Source organism: Peromyscus leucopus, chromosome 5 (assembly GCF_004664715.2).
Source record: "Peromyscus leucopus breed LL Stock chromosome 5, UCI_PerLeu_2.1, whole genome shotgun sequence".
In the NCBI taxonomy this organism is placed as follows: domain Eukaryota; kingdom Metazoa; phylum Chordata; class Mammalia; order Rodentia; family Cricetidae; genus Peromyscus; species Peromyscus leucopus.
The window spans coordinates 94324267-94339796 of record NC_051067.1 but is presented as its reverse complement, the minus strand read 5'-3'; the positions used below and the strand labels follow the sequence as shown (position 1 = coordinate 94339796).

The window sequence follows — 15530 nt, the reverse complement described above, 5'->3', positions numbered from 1 at the left end:
TTCACTCGAATGAAGTTTCTTATATATAAAAGTTGTGAATACACTTTAAAAACAGTATTTTTACTTTTTCGAGAATTTAATCATTTATACAATGTATTTTGGTGATATCCATCTTCTCCAACTTCCCCATTTTTCTGCCACTCACTCAACCTCATATTTCTTCTCAACCCCTGGTAAGTTGTTTGTGTTGGCAGAGCACTGCTGGGCCCGAGGCTGCCCTAGAGAGTGACTGATATTTAAGCTGGGGAGGGACTTCGTGCCTACCACTGCTTCTTCATGCTGGGAATTCCTCTGGCTTGAGCTTGTGCATGTCTGTACATGCTGCCACAGTCATGGTGAGTTCATATGTAGATCTACCCTATATGTCTAGGAAACATCATTTTCTTGAGGTCATCCGTTCCCTCTGGCTCTTACAGCCTTTCTAACTCCTCTCCCACAGAGATCTCAGAGCCGTAACGAAAGATTTGTGGCAAAGACTTGCACACTTATGGCTGAGTGCTCCAACTCACTCATCACATTGTTCAGTTGTGGTCCTTTGTGTTAATTGCTATCAACACAGAAGCTTCTCTGATGAGGGTTGAGCAAGGCACATATCTATGGGTATAGCAATATGTCATATGAAGTCATTTAACCTCTGTGTCTACTTAGCAGAATAATAGTAATAGGTTTTCCCTTAGGATCCATGACCTTTCTATCCTCAGGTTCTTGGCCTCATTGACCATGTCAGGCATGGGTTCCATCTCATGGACTGGGCCTGAAATCCAATAAAAACATGTGGCTGGTTACTCCTACAACATTCATGCCACTGTGTATCAGTGGCATGTAATACCAGGAATTGGTAGGCTTAAGAGAAAGGCTTGCTGAGTTTGAGGCCAGCCTGACTTGCAGGGTAGCCTGAACTAGTAAATTGAGATCCTTTATGGTATTACAGGAGTGAGCTGAACACCCAACCAAAAAGGAATCTTAGTATATGATTTTTACTTTTTTATTATAAAAGATCATTGGCGTTTCACTTTCTGTAGTCATTCCACACCAGTTTATTTTCTGTGGAAACTAATACATCCAACCAGATTTCTCAATAATAATTGGCCTGTTGTTCTGAAATGCCCTCAGGTGGGAAAGACATTTGAGGAGCATGAGGCTCCTGGGTGTTAGTAATGACATTGGCAGTGTTTCTACTTATGTGGCTGCCAGTCAAATTATACCATTATTATTATTGTGTTGATAAGCTAGAATGTGGTTGTTTCCAGCATTGGGATGAAGGCATTGGAAGCTGTGTACAGAGAACACTTATTAGGTGAAGGAAAGGAACAGGCTGTGCATTCCCTGGGGAATCCCCGCCTTCCCCCACCTCCTGGGAAGCTAGGTACACTTGTTCTCCAGTAAAGGAACATTAACTAAATTTCTTAAAAAGTAATGAAAGAGAACAAACTGTAAAAAGGCAGCCAAAAAAGGCAAACATCTGTTACTGAGCATGTCTCACTTGACTTCCTTTTAATGTTCTTAGGAATAAATTTATGAACTAGGGAAGGTTTGGCACTAATTAGCTTGTTTTCATCAAACAAATGCACCAGACATGGATGTTGAATATGAATGAAAACTTTAGTAGTAGTAGTGAGCAGATAAAGTGCTGGTGACCAGGGCAAAAGCTGCAGGCTTTTGGTTTTTGGGAGTGAGCTGTGTGTTGATTTAAATGGTTATGTTTTACTTTTTATGGTGGTCAGGAAAACAATATTTAAAAAGTTGTGTATTCAGTAAACAATGGACGGATTAGGGAAAGACCTTTCTTCAGTCATGCGCCTGCAGGCTCCTGAGATGATGGGGTGACTGGAACTGTAAAAGGGCCGAGGTTTGTAGCACAGACAGCAGCAGCAGTGCTAAGTGTGGCTTTCAGTAGTCACACAGATCCACGTGAGTTGGCATATAAAACTTCAGGCAAAAAATGTTCAGGAATTCAGAAAATTTTAGTTTTAGAAATGCACGAAAGTAAGTGGCTCAGAAAATGTGAGTCAATTGTGCTCATGTTTGCAGCGTGGTATGAAGACGCTCTCAGCTGGGGCAGGGGCAGGGGCCAGCACACTGGCCTGGGGTGACTGGAGCAGATCAAGGAAGACACCAGAAATCAGATGACTTGCTTTGTTCTCACATGTGATGACAAAATGTGTTGGTTTTCTGAGCTTTTCAGACTTCAGATGAGAAAATGTTTACTTGTTTATGGTAATAGTGGAAAAAGGAGTTGATGAAGGATGGATAAAATAAGGCACACTCCACATATGTAACACTCATATACACATATATGCACATATATACCCCTGCATACACATATACACGCTTCTCTGCATTTACACACACCTGTACACACATGCACACGTGAATATACACAAATATATATACATAACCCTCACATCACATACATACATATATGTACATGTACAAATATGCACATACATATACATGTATACTCCTTACATATATACACATGTACACATGCGTTATATATATGTAACTCCCACGTACATATGCACAGTGCACACATGCAAACATATATGCACATATACTCCTTGCATAAATACACACATGCCCCTATACACACACACACACACACACACACACACACATGCCTGCACAATACACATACATATACACATATAAAAAGCATGTATATGTATACATACATACACACATACAGACATGTTCACAAACTTCTAAATATATGCACATGTACTCACATCTGCACATATACACATAAAACATATATACATACACACATATACACACAAACACGTGTATGCATACACATTGAAAAGCACAGCTATGACACTATTACCAGGAAGAAGAAAATGGGAAGAAAAACTGGTTTAAGGATGCCACAAATATTTTGCTGAAAACATCTTTTTTCCATACTGGCTAAAAAACCGCAAACATTCCTGCGTGTTTGACATCAGAAGTGGACTTGCATCCCTCTTCTGTGAAGTCGGCGAGCATTCTTTCGTCGGGTGGTCGTCTCTCAGCCACGTGTCCCATTTTCTGACATCATCTAGTTATCATTAGAGTGTCTGGGGCTTATCATGGGGCGTGCTGTTGGAACTCTCACATCTGACCCAGGAGCACAGTTTCCAAATCTTGAGCCTTAGAAAATCCTGATTGCACAGAATAGGCCGCAGTGAGGGAGCTGGGCACAGGGACTGCAGTCCGTTTGTTACGGTCAACAGCCTGAGTGGTGTTGGAAAGAAAGCAGCGCTTAGGTACAGGACTCAGTTTCAGGGACTCCGGTGTTACTCTTCCGTCAGTCATGAAGGAGAACTTTTGTTGTTGTTTTTCGAGACAGGGTTTCTCTGTGTAGCCCTGGCTGTCCTGGAACTCACTCTGTAGACCAGACTAACCTTGAACTCAGAGATCCACCTGGCTCTGCTTCCCAAGTGCTGGGATTAAAGGCGTGTACCACTATGCATGGCATGAAAGATAACTTTTAACTTCAAATTAGTTTAAGGCTTTGTTTCATGTTTGTTCCTACACTTATTATCATATATTTGTCAATGTTTTTAAAGCCTTCTGACACTTGCCTTTTATCATATGTTAAGATAATTTTGTACACTAGGCTTTCAATGCATATATTTTGAAGAAAGTTCAAGTGAGCCAAAAATAAGGGATGTGTTTATTATAATAATACTTTATAACCTTATTTTCTTTCAAAAATACTTCCTAAATATCTTTCATAGGAATATGTTCTATTTCCTGTTGGAAATCAATAGCAGCAGTATTGCATTTATAAATGGAACTCAATTAAGACAATTTTTTTTAATCAATGCAGCATTTTCATGGACTGTGGCACACACTACTTAGGATTAAGTTTCAGTGGGTATTTCTTGTTTCTTAGAAGAAGAAATTGGTATACCCTGATCTATTTTATATGTTACTTTGTTATATATTGTTGAGTCAACATTTAAAGAAGTTTTGGTTTTGGATTTTTTTTTTTGTTTGTTTTTTTGGTTTTTTTTTTTGTTGCTGTTGTTTTTGTTTTTTTGTTTTTTTCCGAGACAGGGTTTCTCTGTAGCTTTGCACCTTTTCCTGGAACTCACTTGGTAGCCCAGGCTGGCCTCAAACTCACAGAGATCCACCTGCCTCTGCCTCCCAAGTGCTGGGATTAAAGGCGTGGACCACCACCGCCCAGCGGTTTTGGATTTTTTGAAGATATTCACTGCTTCAGTTCAGAAACAAAAATCAGAAAAGAAAAACAACTGAATAACCAAGTAGAGAAGGCAATCATATGTGAAACACCAGAGAGTACTGTAGCTAGATTGCAGTAAGGATGTGATGAGTGATGGCTGTTGTTAATGTCATTAATTTGCTGAAGGATTTAAGTCCTTTTGTAGAGAATTTATCATGGCAGATAAAAATATCTAGTATGACATATGTAAGTAAAGATATCAGAATTAATAGTTCATTAAGATTCACAATTTGATAGATGGTAAATGTACCGGGAATTTAGCTGTGCTCTAAATGCATATTTTGTCATCAAATAAGAGATGATTTTATTGTTGGTCATTCATTCAAGTGACTCCATGAAATGAGAGCAGACCAGAAGTCATGGATACAGCTGATGCGGAAGGTCCTGTGATGGAGCACACTGGATCATGTGCTCACAGAACTTTTATGGTCTTATCATAAAAGAAGAGCACACTTTGGTGAAAGCATTGATGTGGTAGAAAGGCTGGGGGCATGGAACATGGTGGAGATGCTCTCAAAGCAGCATGTCAGCCTGTAGTCATCTTTCTGCTGCTTCTCTTTAAATAAATACATTTTAGGATATCTTAAAGAAAATATCCTTCTCAGGCCTTCTACTCTATGTGTGGTCCATGTGTCCCCAGCACTGTTAGCATATGGAAATTTATTAGAAATATAGACTCTCTAATCCCAAACCCAGATTTTTTGAAGTAGAATATATGTAGAGATTTATCAACATTTTGGCGTTAGAGACACATTTTAAAAGAAGATTTTCTGTGATGTTAGTTTTGTGAGATATTGAGACAGTGGTGATTCACACAGGCTGAGCTTCCTGACAGACACTGAAATGTACTATTCTATTATGATTTAGTTAAGATGTAGAATAGGAATGCATTTTCATTTGAAAGTTGGTGAGTGGGGTCATCTCTCATCAAATGTATCAATCCACATTATTAGATAAAGAAATACAGTTATAGTGAGTATCAAAGTTTGTTTGGAAAATATGCTAGTTGGTTTGATATAGTAGAGTTTTCATTCATGAGTTATTCGGAACAGAGTCAATAAGATGATGTATCCATACAGGTAAGCATGTCTTTGTCTTGGAATCAAAGCCATAGTGATTTATAAGCATGTTAAAATTAAAAGAGCCCTCTTCCAGATTATTTATTATCAGTGTCCTCCAAAGTAATATCAAATAAGCTAGAGTATCCTTTGCCCAGTCCATATAATTTCCAGTTTGAAATTCCAGTGTGGCTCAGTGCTGGAGACTTCTAAATGAAGCAAAGATGGAAAAAATAAATTTACTCAATACAGATCAATTTAAAATTTAACCTGAACTCTATCACTGTCCTTTTCATGATGTTCTGACTTATTGTTGTAAATTAAACTTAGGTTAGAAAGGAAAGCTAAAGCTATTCCTTTTTGCAGATGACAGCATACTGCACCAAAAAATCCCCTGGGGCCCACCCAAAACCCTTGGCTCTGATAAATACCTCCAATAATGACCAAGATACAAAATTAACATACAAACATCAGTTGCTTTTATGGACAGCAACAAACTTGCTGAGAAATAAACCAGGAAGAATATCCAATCCACAGTAGCTTCACCCTGTACGAAAATCAATTTCAAACTGGATCCCACACCTTAATTTAAAATTGGCATCACTGAAACTGCTAAAGGAAAACATAGGGGGAAAACTTTAGGACATAACTATAGGCAACAAATTTCTGAATAAATCACAATAGGAAAGGAAACAGAATCGACAGATGGGATTGCATGAAATTAAAAACCTTCTGTACAGCAAAGAAACTGCTAAACAAATCAACAGCCTACAGAAGAGGGGAAAAATCTTTTCCAGCAAGACCTCAGGCTGAGGTTAATATTAATATCTATAATATATAAAGGGCTGCAGAATTCAACATCAGGGGAACAAATCTGCCAATCAATAAAGAGCCAATGATCTGGAGAGGTTGATCAGTAGGTGCTAGAATAGCATTCTGGTACATTACTAGTGTACAGTATGCTGTCTGTAGGTAACGATAATAAACTGTATATTTCAAGAAGCTAGGAGAAAGGATTTTGAGTATTATACACTAAAATACTGATAGACGTGTGAGGAAATAGACACATTTTCTCTTACTTAAAGATTAAATAGTACATCCAAGTGTTGAATCATCATGTAGCATTCCACAGATATATGCAATTCTTATGTTTTATGTATCAGTTAAAAATAACTACAGTTTAGAAAAATCAAGAGTAACAAATTAACTTAAGGTTTTAAAAAAAATTAAAAGATACTAGAAACAAAAGAGGAAGACAAGACTCTAGAGGCTAGAGCACCAGGAGTGGCCCCAGGATGTTTGTATTTGTTACTTTTTTTACTTTAGAAAGTTAGACATGTTAGAAGCAACTTTAGGGAGGAAGGCTTTATTTTGGCTCACAGATTCAGAGAGTCCATCTCTTTTGGCTGGGAAGGTATGGTAGAGCACAGTAGTTCACATCATGGACTGGCAGAGAACCAAGAAATGACCAAGTTAGGGTATAGCTGCAGGGATGTATTCAGTGACCTATGTCTTCCAAAAAGGTCACATTCTTCTCCTACCTTTTACTGTTTCACTGATACCATCCAATTATGAATCCATCAAGGAACCAGCTCCATTCATTAGGTCAGAACCTTTCCCAATCATATCATCTCTGGTCCCTGAAGCCCATCAAAGACAGACTCGGAAATATACCTTTATATTCTCCTAGGCATTTCTCAATTCAATCAGGTTTACAATCAAAATTAACTCTCACAACTTCCAGAGAGACAGGCTCCAAACTCATAAATCACCATTTTGTTGCCTTTAACTAGAACGAAATTCTGTTGTTTTTCTATCAGCTCAGTCATACATTAAAAATATAATTCAGTTTTATGTTTTTAGAATTATTTTTGTATGGTGCTAAGATTTGTTATCACATACACATTTCTAGAACTGGCAGTCCCCTTACCTTTTCACACATAACTAAGTGCTTCAGAAGGCCTCAGTCGGGAAGTAGTCACCTCTTGCTCCCTTTGGCCTTTGTACCTAAGTGCTGTGTTTAGAACCTGTGCTAGCAAGCTGTAGCTCGGGGGTAGAGTGGAAACCCTAGGCTCAGTCTCCAGAATGGAAAAATAAACAAGCAAAAATAGCCATGTAAAGGGTAATTCCTATAGTTTTGTTCTTCAGAGAGGTGAAAGCGATGCTTTGCTGAGTTATCTTGTATAATTTCCCCTGTTCTGAAAGACAAATGGCTCCTGTTATCTCTTTGGCAATTCTGCTTTTTTGGAAAGATACAAAAAGGAAATGCTGCAACTCAGACCACCTTTCATATGGATGCTGGATTAGTTCTCTGAGCAGGTTTTCTGTGGCAGCATGTGAGCTTGAGTACTACAGCCGGCTGAAGATGCCCGTATGCTTTCAAAGCTCTTCTGTTGTTTGTGTTCATTCTGGGACACATTTATTTATAATTTTTTTTCTTTTTTTCATTTTACATACCAATCTTCCTCCCTCCCCTTCTAATACCCTCACCTCCTCCAATCCCACCCCCTATCCACTCCTCAGAGAGGGTAAGGCCTCCCTTGGGGGGTCAACAAAGTCTGGCACACTAAGTTGAGGCAGAGCCCCTCTCCCCTGTGTCAAGGCTGAGCAAGGTGTCCCACCCTAGGGAATGTGTTCCCAAAAGCCATTTCATGTACTGGGGATAAGTCCGGGAACCACTGCCGAGCGCTCTCCAAACAGATCTAGCCACATAACTGTCACCTACATTTAGAAGGCCTAGTTCAGTCCCATGTATGCTCCCCAGCTGACAGGCCAGAGTCCATGAGCGCCCACCAGCTTGGGTCAGCTGTCTCTGTGGTGTGCCCCATCATGATCTTGACCTCACTTGCTCCTCTGATCCCTTCTTCCTCTTCAGCTGAAGTCTAGGAGCTCAGCTCAGTCTTGGCCGTGGATCACTGCATCTGCTCTCATCATTTACTGGATGTAGGTTCTATGATGACAATTAGGGTAGTCACTAAACTAATAATAGGGAAAGGTAAGTTCAGGCACCCTCTCCAGTATTGCTAGGAGTCTTAGTTGGTGTCATCCTTGTGGATTCCTGGGAATTTTCCTAGCATCAGGTTTCTTCCTAACCCTTAATAGTTCCCTCTACCAAGATATTTCTTTCATTGCTCTCCCTCTCCATCCCTGTCTCTACTCAACCATCTCTGTACCACTTGTTCCTATCCCCCCATCCCTTCCCATCTCTCCCCCCCTCCCAGTTTACCCAGGAGAACTTAACTATTTTCTCTACCTGGGGCCCTCCATGTGCTGGGACACTCTTAAGTTCAAGAATGCTAAGAGAATGACATATAAAAATGCCCCAAAATACATTTGGTGACTTTTGATTCTGCATGTGTGCCAATACTTGGCATTTCTTACTGTTCACGTTATTTCTCAGATTGGAAGCAGTTGTGGCTCGAGTACTGTGGCTCACTGCTCCTCACAGTGCTAGGGGCATGGCTGACTTTCACAGAAGAAACACTGCTGTAATAGTCCAGCCTGGCAGGAAAGCGTCTCAGTTGATTTCACATGTTTTGATGTGTTACTTCTAACATCACATGTATGTGTTAGAAATGATCTCCTTTTACAGTTGCCTCTGAAGACTGATCATTTTACCTTGAATGATATGTTTATATATCATGTTCTTTATGTACTCTATCAGGGACACATGACTTTAAAACTACAGGAATTCCTTATGACATAGAGAGTACCCCTTTAATCACATCTGGGGGGGGGGCTAGGGAATAGCATGTCAGTTATAGAGTGCCTTTTTATAGCAAATATATTTCAAAAATTCATGGCAGTAGAGTGAAATAGCAATCTGTCTAGCAGTAACATTCAAAATGAAAGGCTCGAGAAGTTCTATAGTTAATCAGTGTAAGAGTTTAATTATTATACTATGAGGATCTGTCAGAAAGGGGAAAAAAACAAATTTGGAAAGAGGATGGGGATTGATGGGTTAGACAGACGTTTTTCTAAAAAGAAGCCTGAGGTGTAATAATATTGTGTAAATTCCAGAAGTGAGTACCCAGTTAATTCTGATATTTGAGAGAGTATGTGGGGGAATGAGTCTGGGAAGTGATGTGAGATAAATCTATTCAGGTTGTTACAAAAATTTTGAAAATTGTGTCAGGAGAGTTTTATTAGTAGCTTATACATTCTTCAGCCAAATGTTTCAGAACAGAAAAGCTGTTTCTAGGCAGAAAAAAGGATTAGGGAGGTTGGAAGAAGCAGGAGGCAGCTGTGCAGAGAAGAAGCATTTCAAGCGAAAATGGAATTGAAATATCAAGGTAGCGTAGACTTGAGAATTGAATGTAGAAGTCTGTTGAAGACGAAAGCTTAGGGGAGAACCTTTGAAAACAAAAACTGCATCCCATTTGCAAAAACAAAACGCAGCAAACAACAAATGCATAGGAAACCAAAACAAACCCCAAGTCTTTTCTAGTAGGCTGGGAAGGAGGAAGAGGGCACTGATGGAGGAAGTGGCCCCAGTGAGTATGAAAAGGAAAGGGCAAGACCGAGAAGGCCTCCAAGAGGGTCCTCACATCAAACACTCGGTATGGGGAACTTGCAGTTTGGTTAGTCTGACCAAGAAGAACATGATAGCAGTTTAAGTAGTACCCTCACCTAAGGACAGGGTATCCCAAGCCAAAAACAGCTCCTGTAAAAATATGGAACACAAAGATTAAAACTTAAGTTTCATGAACCATTAGTAACTTTGTAGCTGTGAATACCTGTCTTGGGGCATCCTGAAGGCAACAGTGAAAACCCTAGTTTTGTGGTTTAATATCACTTAAGTGTTGTCTATGAATTTAAAAATTATACTATTATTTTTGGAGAAGTTGTTTACTTTGAAAACGAATGTATGATTCAGAGATTCTGAAAATACCAATCTGTTTTCAAGGTTCTTGTTTTTTAATGTAACTGTACAAAAAAAAGCATCTTAGTTCTTAGAAATGAATGCCATGAGAGATCGTGAACACATACAACTAAGACTGCATCTGAGAGAAATGTATTACAAAATGCAGTTCAGCTTTGTAAGTAACAGCTATGGTTTTAAACAAACACCCTAGGTCTTAAAAATTTGCAGCACAAATGCAATATCTTTACATTTCATCTTTATGTTGCCTTCTGTATTTTCTGAGAATTTATATAAGATATGTTTTGGCTTCAGTAAATGTGAAGAAAAAAGACACATTTTCCAGGTGAAGTGCATATGCCATATTATCACATACCGCAAAAACTTCCATTAACTGACTTCATCAAATCTGACAGAGACAACAACGACTACCCATGCACCATTTTTTTTTTCATTCAGTTATCAGAATGACTTCAAATTCCTTATCCCTATTTTTTTCAAAAGGTATTTTGTACAAAGTGATCATCATGGAAGATTATAAAGGGGATGAAATGGATCAGCTTCACCTTTGGCTCACATTGATCAGAGATGCAATGGCCAGTTATTTGGAGCTATGTACTCTTGTCATGGATTAATATTAAAGGAACGTATAAGAAAACTTCGTATTAAACATGGTTGTGAAATCATTGAGAGTGATGCAAGCACTTTATACCAAGCTTGTTTTAAATGACATATGGAAGACATTTTTCACTGAATATAAGTCTTACTGGACTGTTTTCCTGGGTGTTTTTACATTAGTCTTTTAGGGTTATCGTCACAGAACATAACAATGTATATGGCTTAATCAGGAGAATTAATTATCTCATAATTCTGGAGGCTGAAAGTCCAAGCTTAGGACGCCAGCAAGAGGATTTCTTTCTCTTAGTTTGAGAGTCTTTGCCTCTTTGGCCTTCTGCCATCAGAGGATCTTATTCTGGTGTCTCTTCCTCTCCTTAGGAGGTCATCAGTCCTGTTGCAGGGCCTCACCTCACTCTTCTCTAGAAGCCTTTGCTAAAAACGCAAACACACTGGGGTTGGGACTTCAGCTGAGGAGAGTGTATTTTAGTCTGTAAGTCTTTGATAGCTAGGAATCAGATAACCATTTCTGATAGACACACCAAGTAATACCAGCAAATAGTCCACAGCCTCCTTCTGCTTATATTTTCCCACTAACCTAATTTACAGTTATTTTTATTTTTTCATAGATGGTGTTATTTTGTAAAATGTTACATCAGTTCTTATGTAAGGCACAACCAAATAAATTCTTATCTATAAAAAATTTATAAAAACAGGCCGGGCGGTGGTGGCGCACGCCTTTAATCCCAGCACTCGGGAGGCAGAGGCAGGCGGATCTCTGTGAGTTCGAGGCCAGCCTGGTCTCCAAAGCGAGATCCAGGAAAGGCGCAAAGCTACACAGAGAAACCCTGTCTTGAAAAACCAAAAAAAAAAAAAAAAAAATTTATAAAAAAACACGCTCACTAGAATTATTAATAGGAGTTATATATCTGGGTGCAAAAAGATACTGAAGAAGATTTAGCAATCTGAGCATACCTACACATTCATATGGATATTTTTAGTTTATGATGTATATTATGAATATAAATATATACCAATATTATAAAGATTTATTCTCCATTTGAAAATATATCAGAACACCAAATTTTATAGGTAGTCAAGTTATTTTTATTTATTTATTTAGAGATTTTCTATTCATTTTACATATTAACCCCGGATTCCCCTGTCCTCCCTCCTCCCACCCCCTAACCTTCCCCCAACCCATCCCCCATTCCCACCTCCTCCAAGTCAAGGTCTCCCCTGGGGAGTCAGCAGAGCCTGGTCCAAGCCCCTCCTCCTTGCACCAAGTGTCTCAGCCTAGGCACTAGGTTCCAAAAAGCCAGCTCATGCACTAAGGACAGGTCCTGGTCTCACTGCCTGGGAGCTCCCTAAACAGTTTAAGCTAAACAACTGTCTTACTTATCCAGAGGGCCTAGTCCAGTACCATGCATTTCTACTAGTTTGGTTAGTTGTCTCTGTACTTTTTCCAATCATGGTCTTGATATCTCTTGCTCATAGAATCCCTCCTCTCTCTCATCAATTGGACTTTTGGAACTCCGCCTGGGGCTTGGTCGTGGATCTCTGCATCTGCTTCCATCAGTCACTGGATGAGAGTTCTATCATGACAGGGTGTTCAGGCATCCGATAACCAGTGTAGGTCAGCTCAGGCACCCTCTCAAACATTGCCAGTAGTCTATAGTGGAGTCATCTTTGTGGATTCCTGGGGACCTCTCTAGCACTCTGCTTCTTCCTATTCCCATGGTGTCTTTATTTATCATGGTATCTCTTTTCTTGTTCTCCCACTCTGTTCCTGATCCAGCTAGGACCTCCTGCCCACCTAAGCTCCTTTTCCCCTGACCCTTGACCTCTATTACCCCCACCCCCACCCCCAGTTTGCTCATGTAGATCTCATCCATTTTGATGCCTCTGGGCAATCCCTGTGTCTTTCCTAGCATCCTCTTTTCTAGCTAGCCTCCTTGGAGCTGTGAGTTGCAGTCTTGTTATCCTTTGCTTTACATCTGGTATCCACTTATGAGTGAGTACATATCATTTTTGTATTTCTGAGTCTAGGTTACCTCACTCAGGATGATATTTTCCAGTTCCATCCCTTTGCCTGCAAACCTCATGATGTCATTGTTTTTCTCTGCTGCGTAGTACTCCATTGTATATATGTACCACATTTTCTTTATCCATTCTTCAGTTGAAGGGCATCTAGGTTGTTTCCAGGTTATGGCTATTACAAATGATGCTGCTTAACTCTTTTCAGAAATCCTATAAGAAGAAAGAACTACCTACCAAGCCAGACCAGAAGCCAAGCAAAAGGTAGATCTTTTATATAACAGAAAAAAAAGATAAATCAATGTGTTTATTTTTGTTGTTGACAATATACCTACTGACTTTAATACTGAAGTATATGGAAGCATAGGTTGTTGAGAACTCAAATGTATGTGTTACATGCATGTGAGTATGTGAATCTATGTGTATGTATGCTGAGACCAGAGTAGGATGTTGGGTGACTCTATTGCTAATCAACTTATTATTTTGAGACAAAGCTTCACATTGAACCAGAACCTCACTATTTTAGCTAGACTGGCTGGCCAGGGAGCTTTCACTTGTTTCTGTGTGTGTTTCTGTGCCACAATGCTGGCATGTGACTTTTTATATGTGTGCTAAGGATTTGAAATCAGGTCCTTTTGCTTGCAGGGCAAATTTTCTGGAAAGGTAGGATTTCAGATGTGTGTGTGTGTGTGTGTGTGTGTGTGTGTGTGTGTGTGTGTGTGTGTGTGTTAATATACAGGGGATACATTCATTTATTAGCATTATTGGAGAATCTGGGGTCAGGGAGTAAATGGAAACTGATTATGGAATCCTACAAAGGAAAAGAGTTCAAAGGAGGAGTTCTGCATCTGAATACAAACTCTTCTCAAATACCTCACTGGCCCATGATCTGTACACATGCAGCACAAACCATGGGGTCCAGTCAAAAGCAACAACTTGCACCATTAATTTTTAGTTGGCTTAATTGGTTATATTAAAAGGAGAGAATCAGAGCTGAGAGATTGCTTGGTGGTCATCATGATCATGTACTGCTTTTAAGAGAATATTGTTTCAGTTTCTAACACCTACATCAGGTGGATCACAACTGCCTATAACTCCAGCTCCAGGGGATCTGATGCCCTCTTCTGGCCTCCATGGGTAACAGCTCACATGTGTATAATCCCTTCCTTATACATATATTTAAAATAAAAATATTCAAAAAAATATTCTGGATATTGGGATAGTAGATTAGTGTATCTTAAGGCAAATTTTGTACATAAGAAGACATTCATAGAGCCTGGCCCCTCCAATGTAGAAAGGAAAGTTATTAAAATAATGAAGAAAATTCTAGATTTAAAAGATCTAAAGACAAACGATCAATTAATTTGACCAGTGGAGATATATATATATAAAACCATATCCAACAGCTACAGAAAACACATTCTTTGTTAAAAAAAACAAGCAATGTGCATTAAAAAAATTAAACAGAAAATATGAAATTTAAGATTAATAATAACAAATACACAAGTTAGTTCTTTGAAAAGATGAATTAAATGTATTTTTTTAATTTTTTTTATTTTTCACATTTTATTTTTCAAAAAGAAAGAACATACAAATTAATGACATCAGGGATGAAAGAAAGGGCATCACTCTACATGAAAAGGAAAATAAGGCAGTGTGTACAACATTTCATGACAAATACATTCAGCTAAGAGACAAGAATTAAATTTTGTAAGGAAAAAGTATGATAAAATTGACACAAGAGAAATAGAAGATCTAAACAACCCATGTCTGTTAAGTGGATGCTATTTCAATTTCCCATTAACTTGGTTTAAAAGTAATAAGCTTTTGGGCTGGAGAGATGGCTCAGAGGGTAAGAGCACTGACTGCTCTTCCAGAGGTCCTGAGTTCAATTCCCAGCACCCACATGGTGGCTCACAACCACCTGTAATGAGATCTGGTGCCCTCTTCTGTATAGATAATAAATAAATAAATAATTCTTTAAAAAATAATAAACTTTAACTGTCACAGTGAGTTATTCCCCAATTACATGAATTTTTCTCACAAATATTCTTTAGCTGGTTAGTTTGATTGTGAAACCCTTTTTCCTCATAGGTGTTACTAAATTAAAATTATTCTAACTCTAAGATTCTAATAAGGAGCTACACATTCTCAGATATTATCATTTTTGTAGCTGTTTGCCTAGAATTAGTCAGCTAATACAAATTCTAAACATTTCCTCATATAAGCTACCATTTGATAGAGCAATGGTTCTCAACTTGTGGGTCGTAACCCCCACAGGGGTTGCATATCAGATCTTTATATTGTGATTTATAACAACAGCAAAAAATAGTTATGAAATAGCAATGAAATAAGTTTATGGTTGGTTTCACCACAACATGTTGACCTGTATTAATGGGTTGCTGCATGAGGAAGTCTGAGAACCTCTGAGGTATAAAACACAGTGACAGTGTTGTGGGGACTCTGGTCGCAGTTTTGCTGGCTTTTCTTACATATTTTATAGGATGTTGACTGAAAGGGACTTTGGATATAGCCTCCACCATTCTGTTTGCTAATGAAGAAAACCAAGAGTTAAAAAGGTTAGGGACTTGTACAGGGTCATGAAGGGAATCAGAGTCTGTGAGTAGATGTGTCTCTTAAAGTTCCTGGTAATGCTGTTTTTAAATGTCATTTGTATCTTAAATCTTAAGTCTTTCTGATGATTTTGAAAGCTACCAAATAGACTGTAGTG

General features: G+C 38.8%; 1 protein-coding gene across 1 annotated transcript in view; it reads left to right on the top strand.

The window, feature by feature from the left end:
* Iqcm (IQ motif containing M) overlaps window positions 1-15530 on the top strand; it is a 469797-nt gene that overhangs the window by 219969 nt on the left and 234298 nt on the right. The window contains exon 9 of the mRNA XM_037206157.1: window positions 13008-13063. Coding sequence (XP_037062052.1) covers window positions 13008-13063 — 56 coding nt within the window. The remainder of the gene's footprint in view (window positions 1-13007; window positions 13064-15530) is intronic.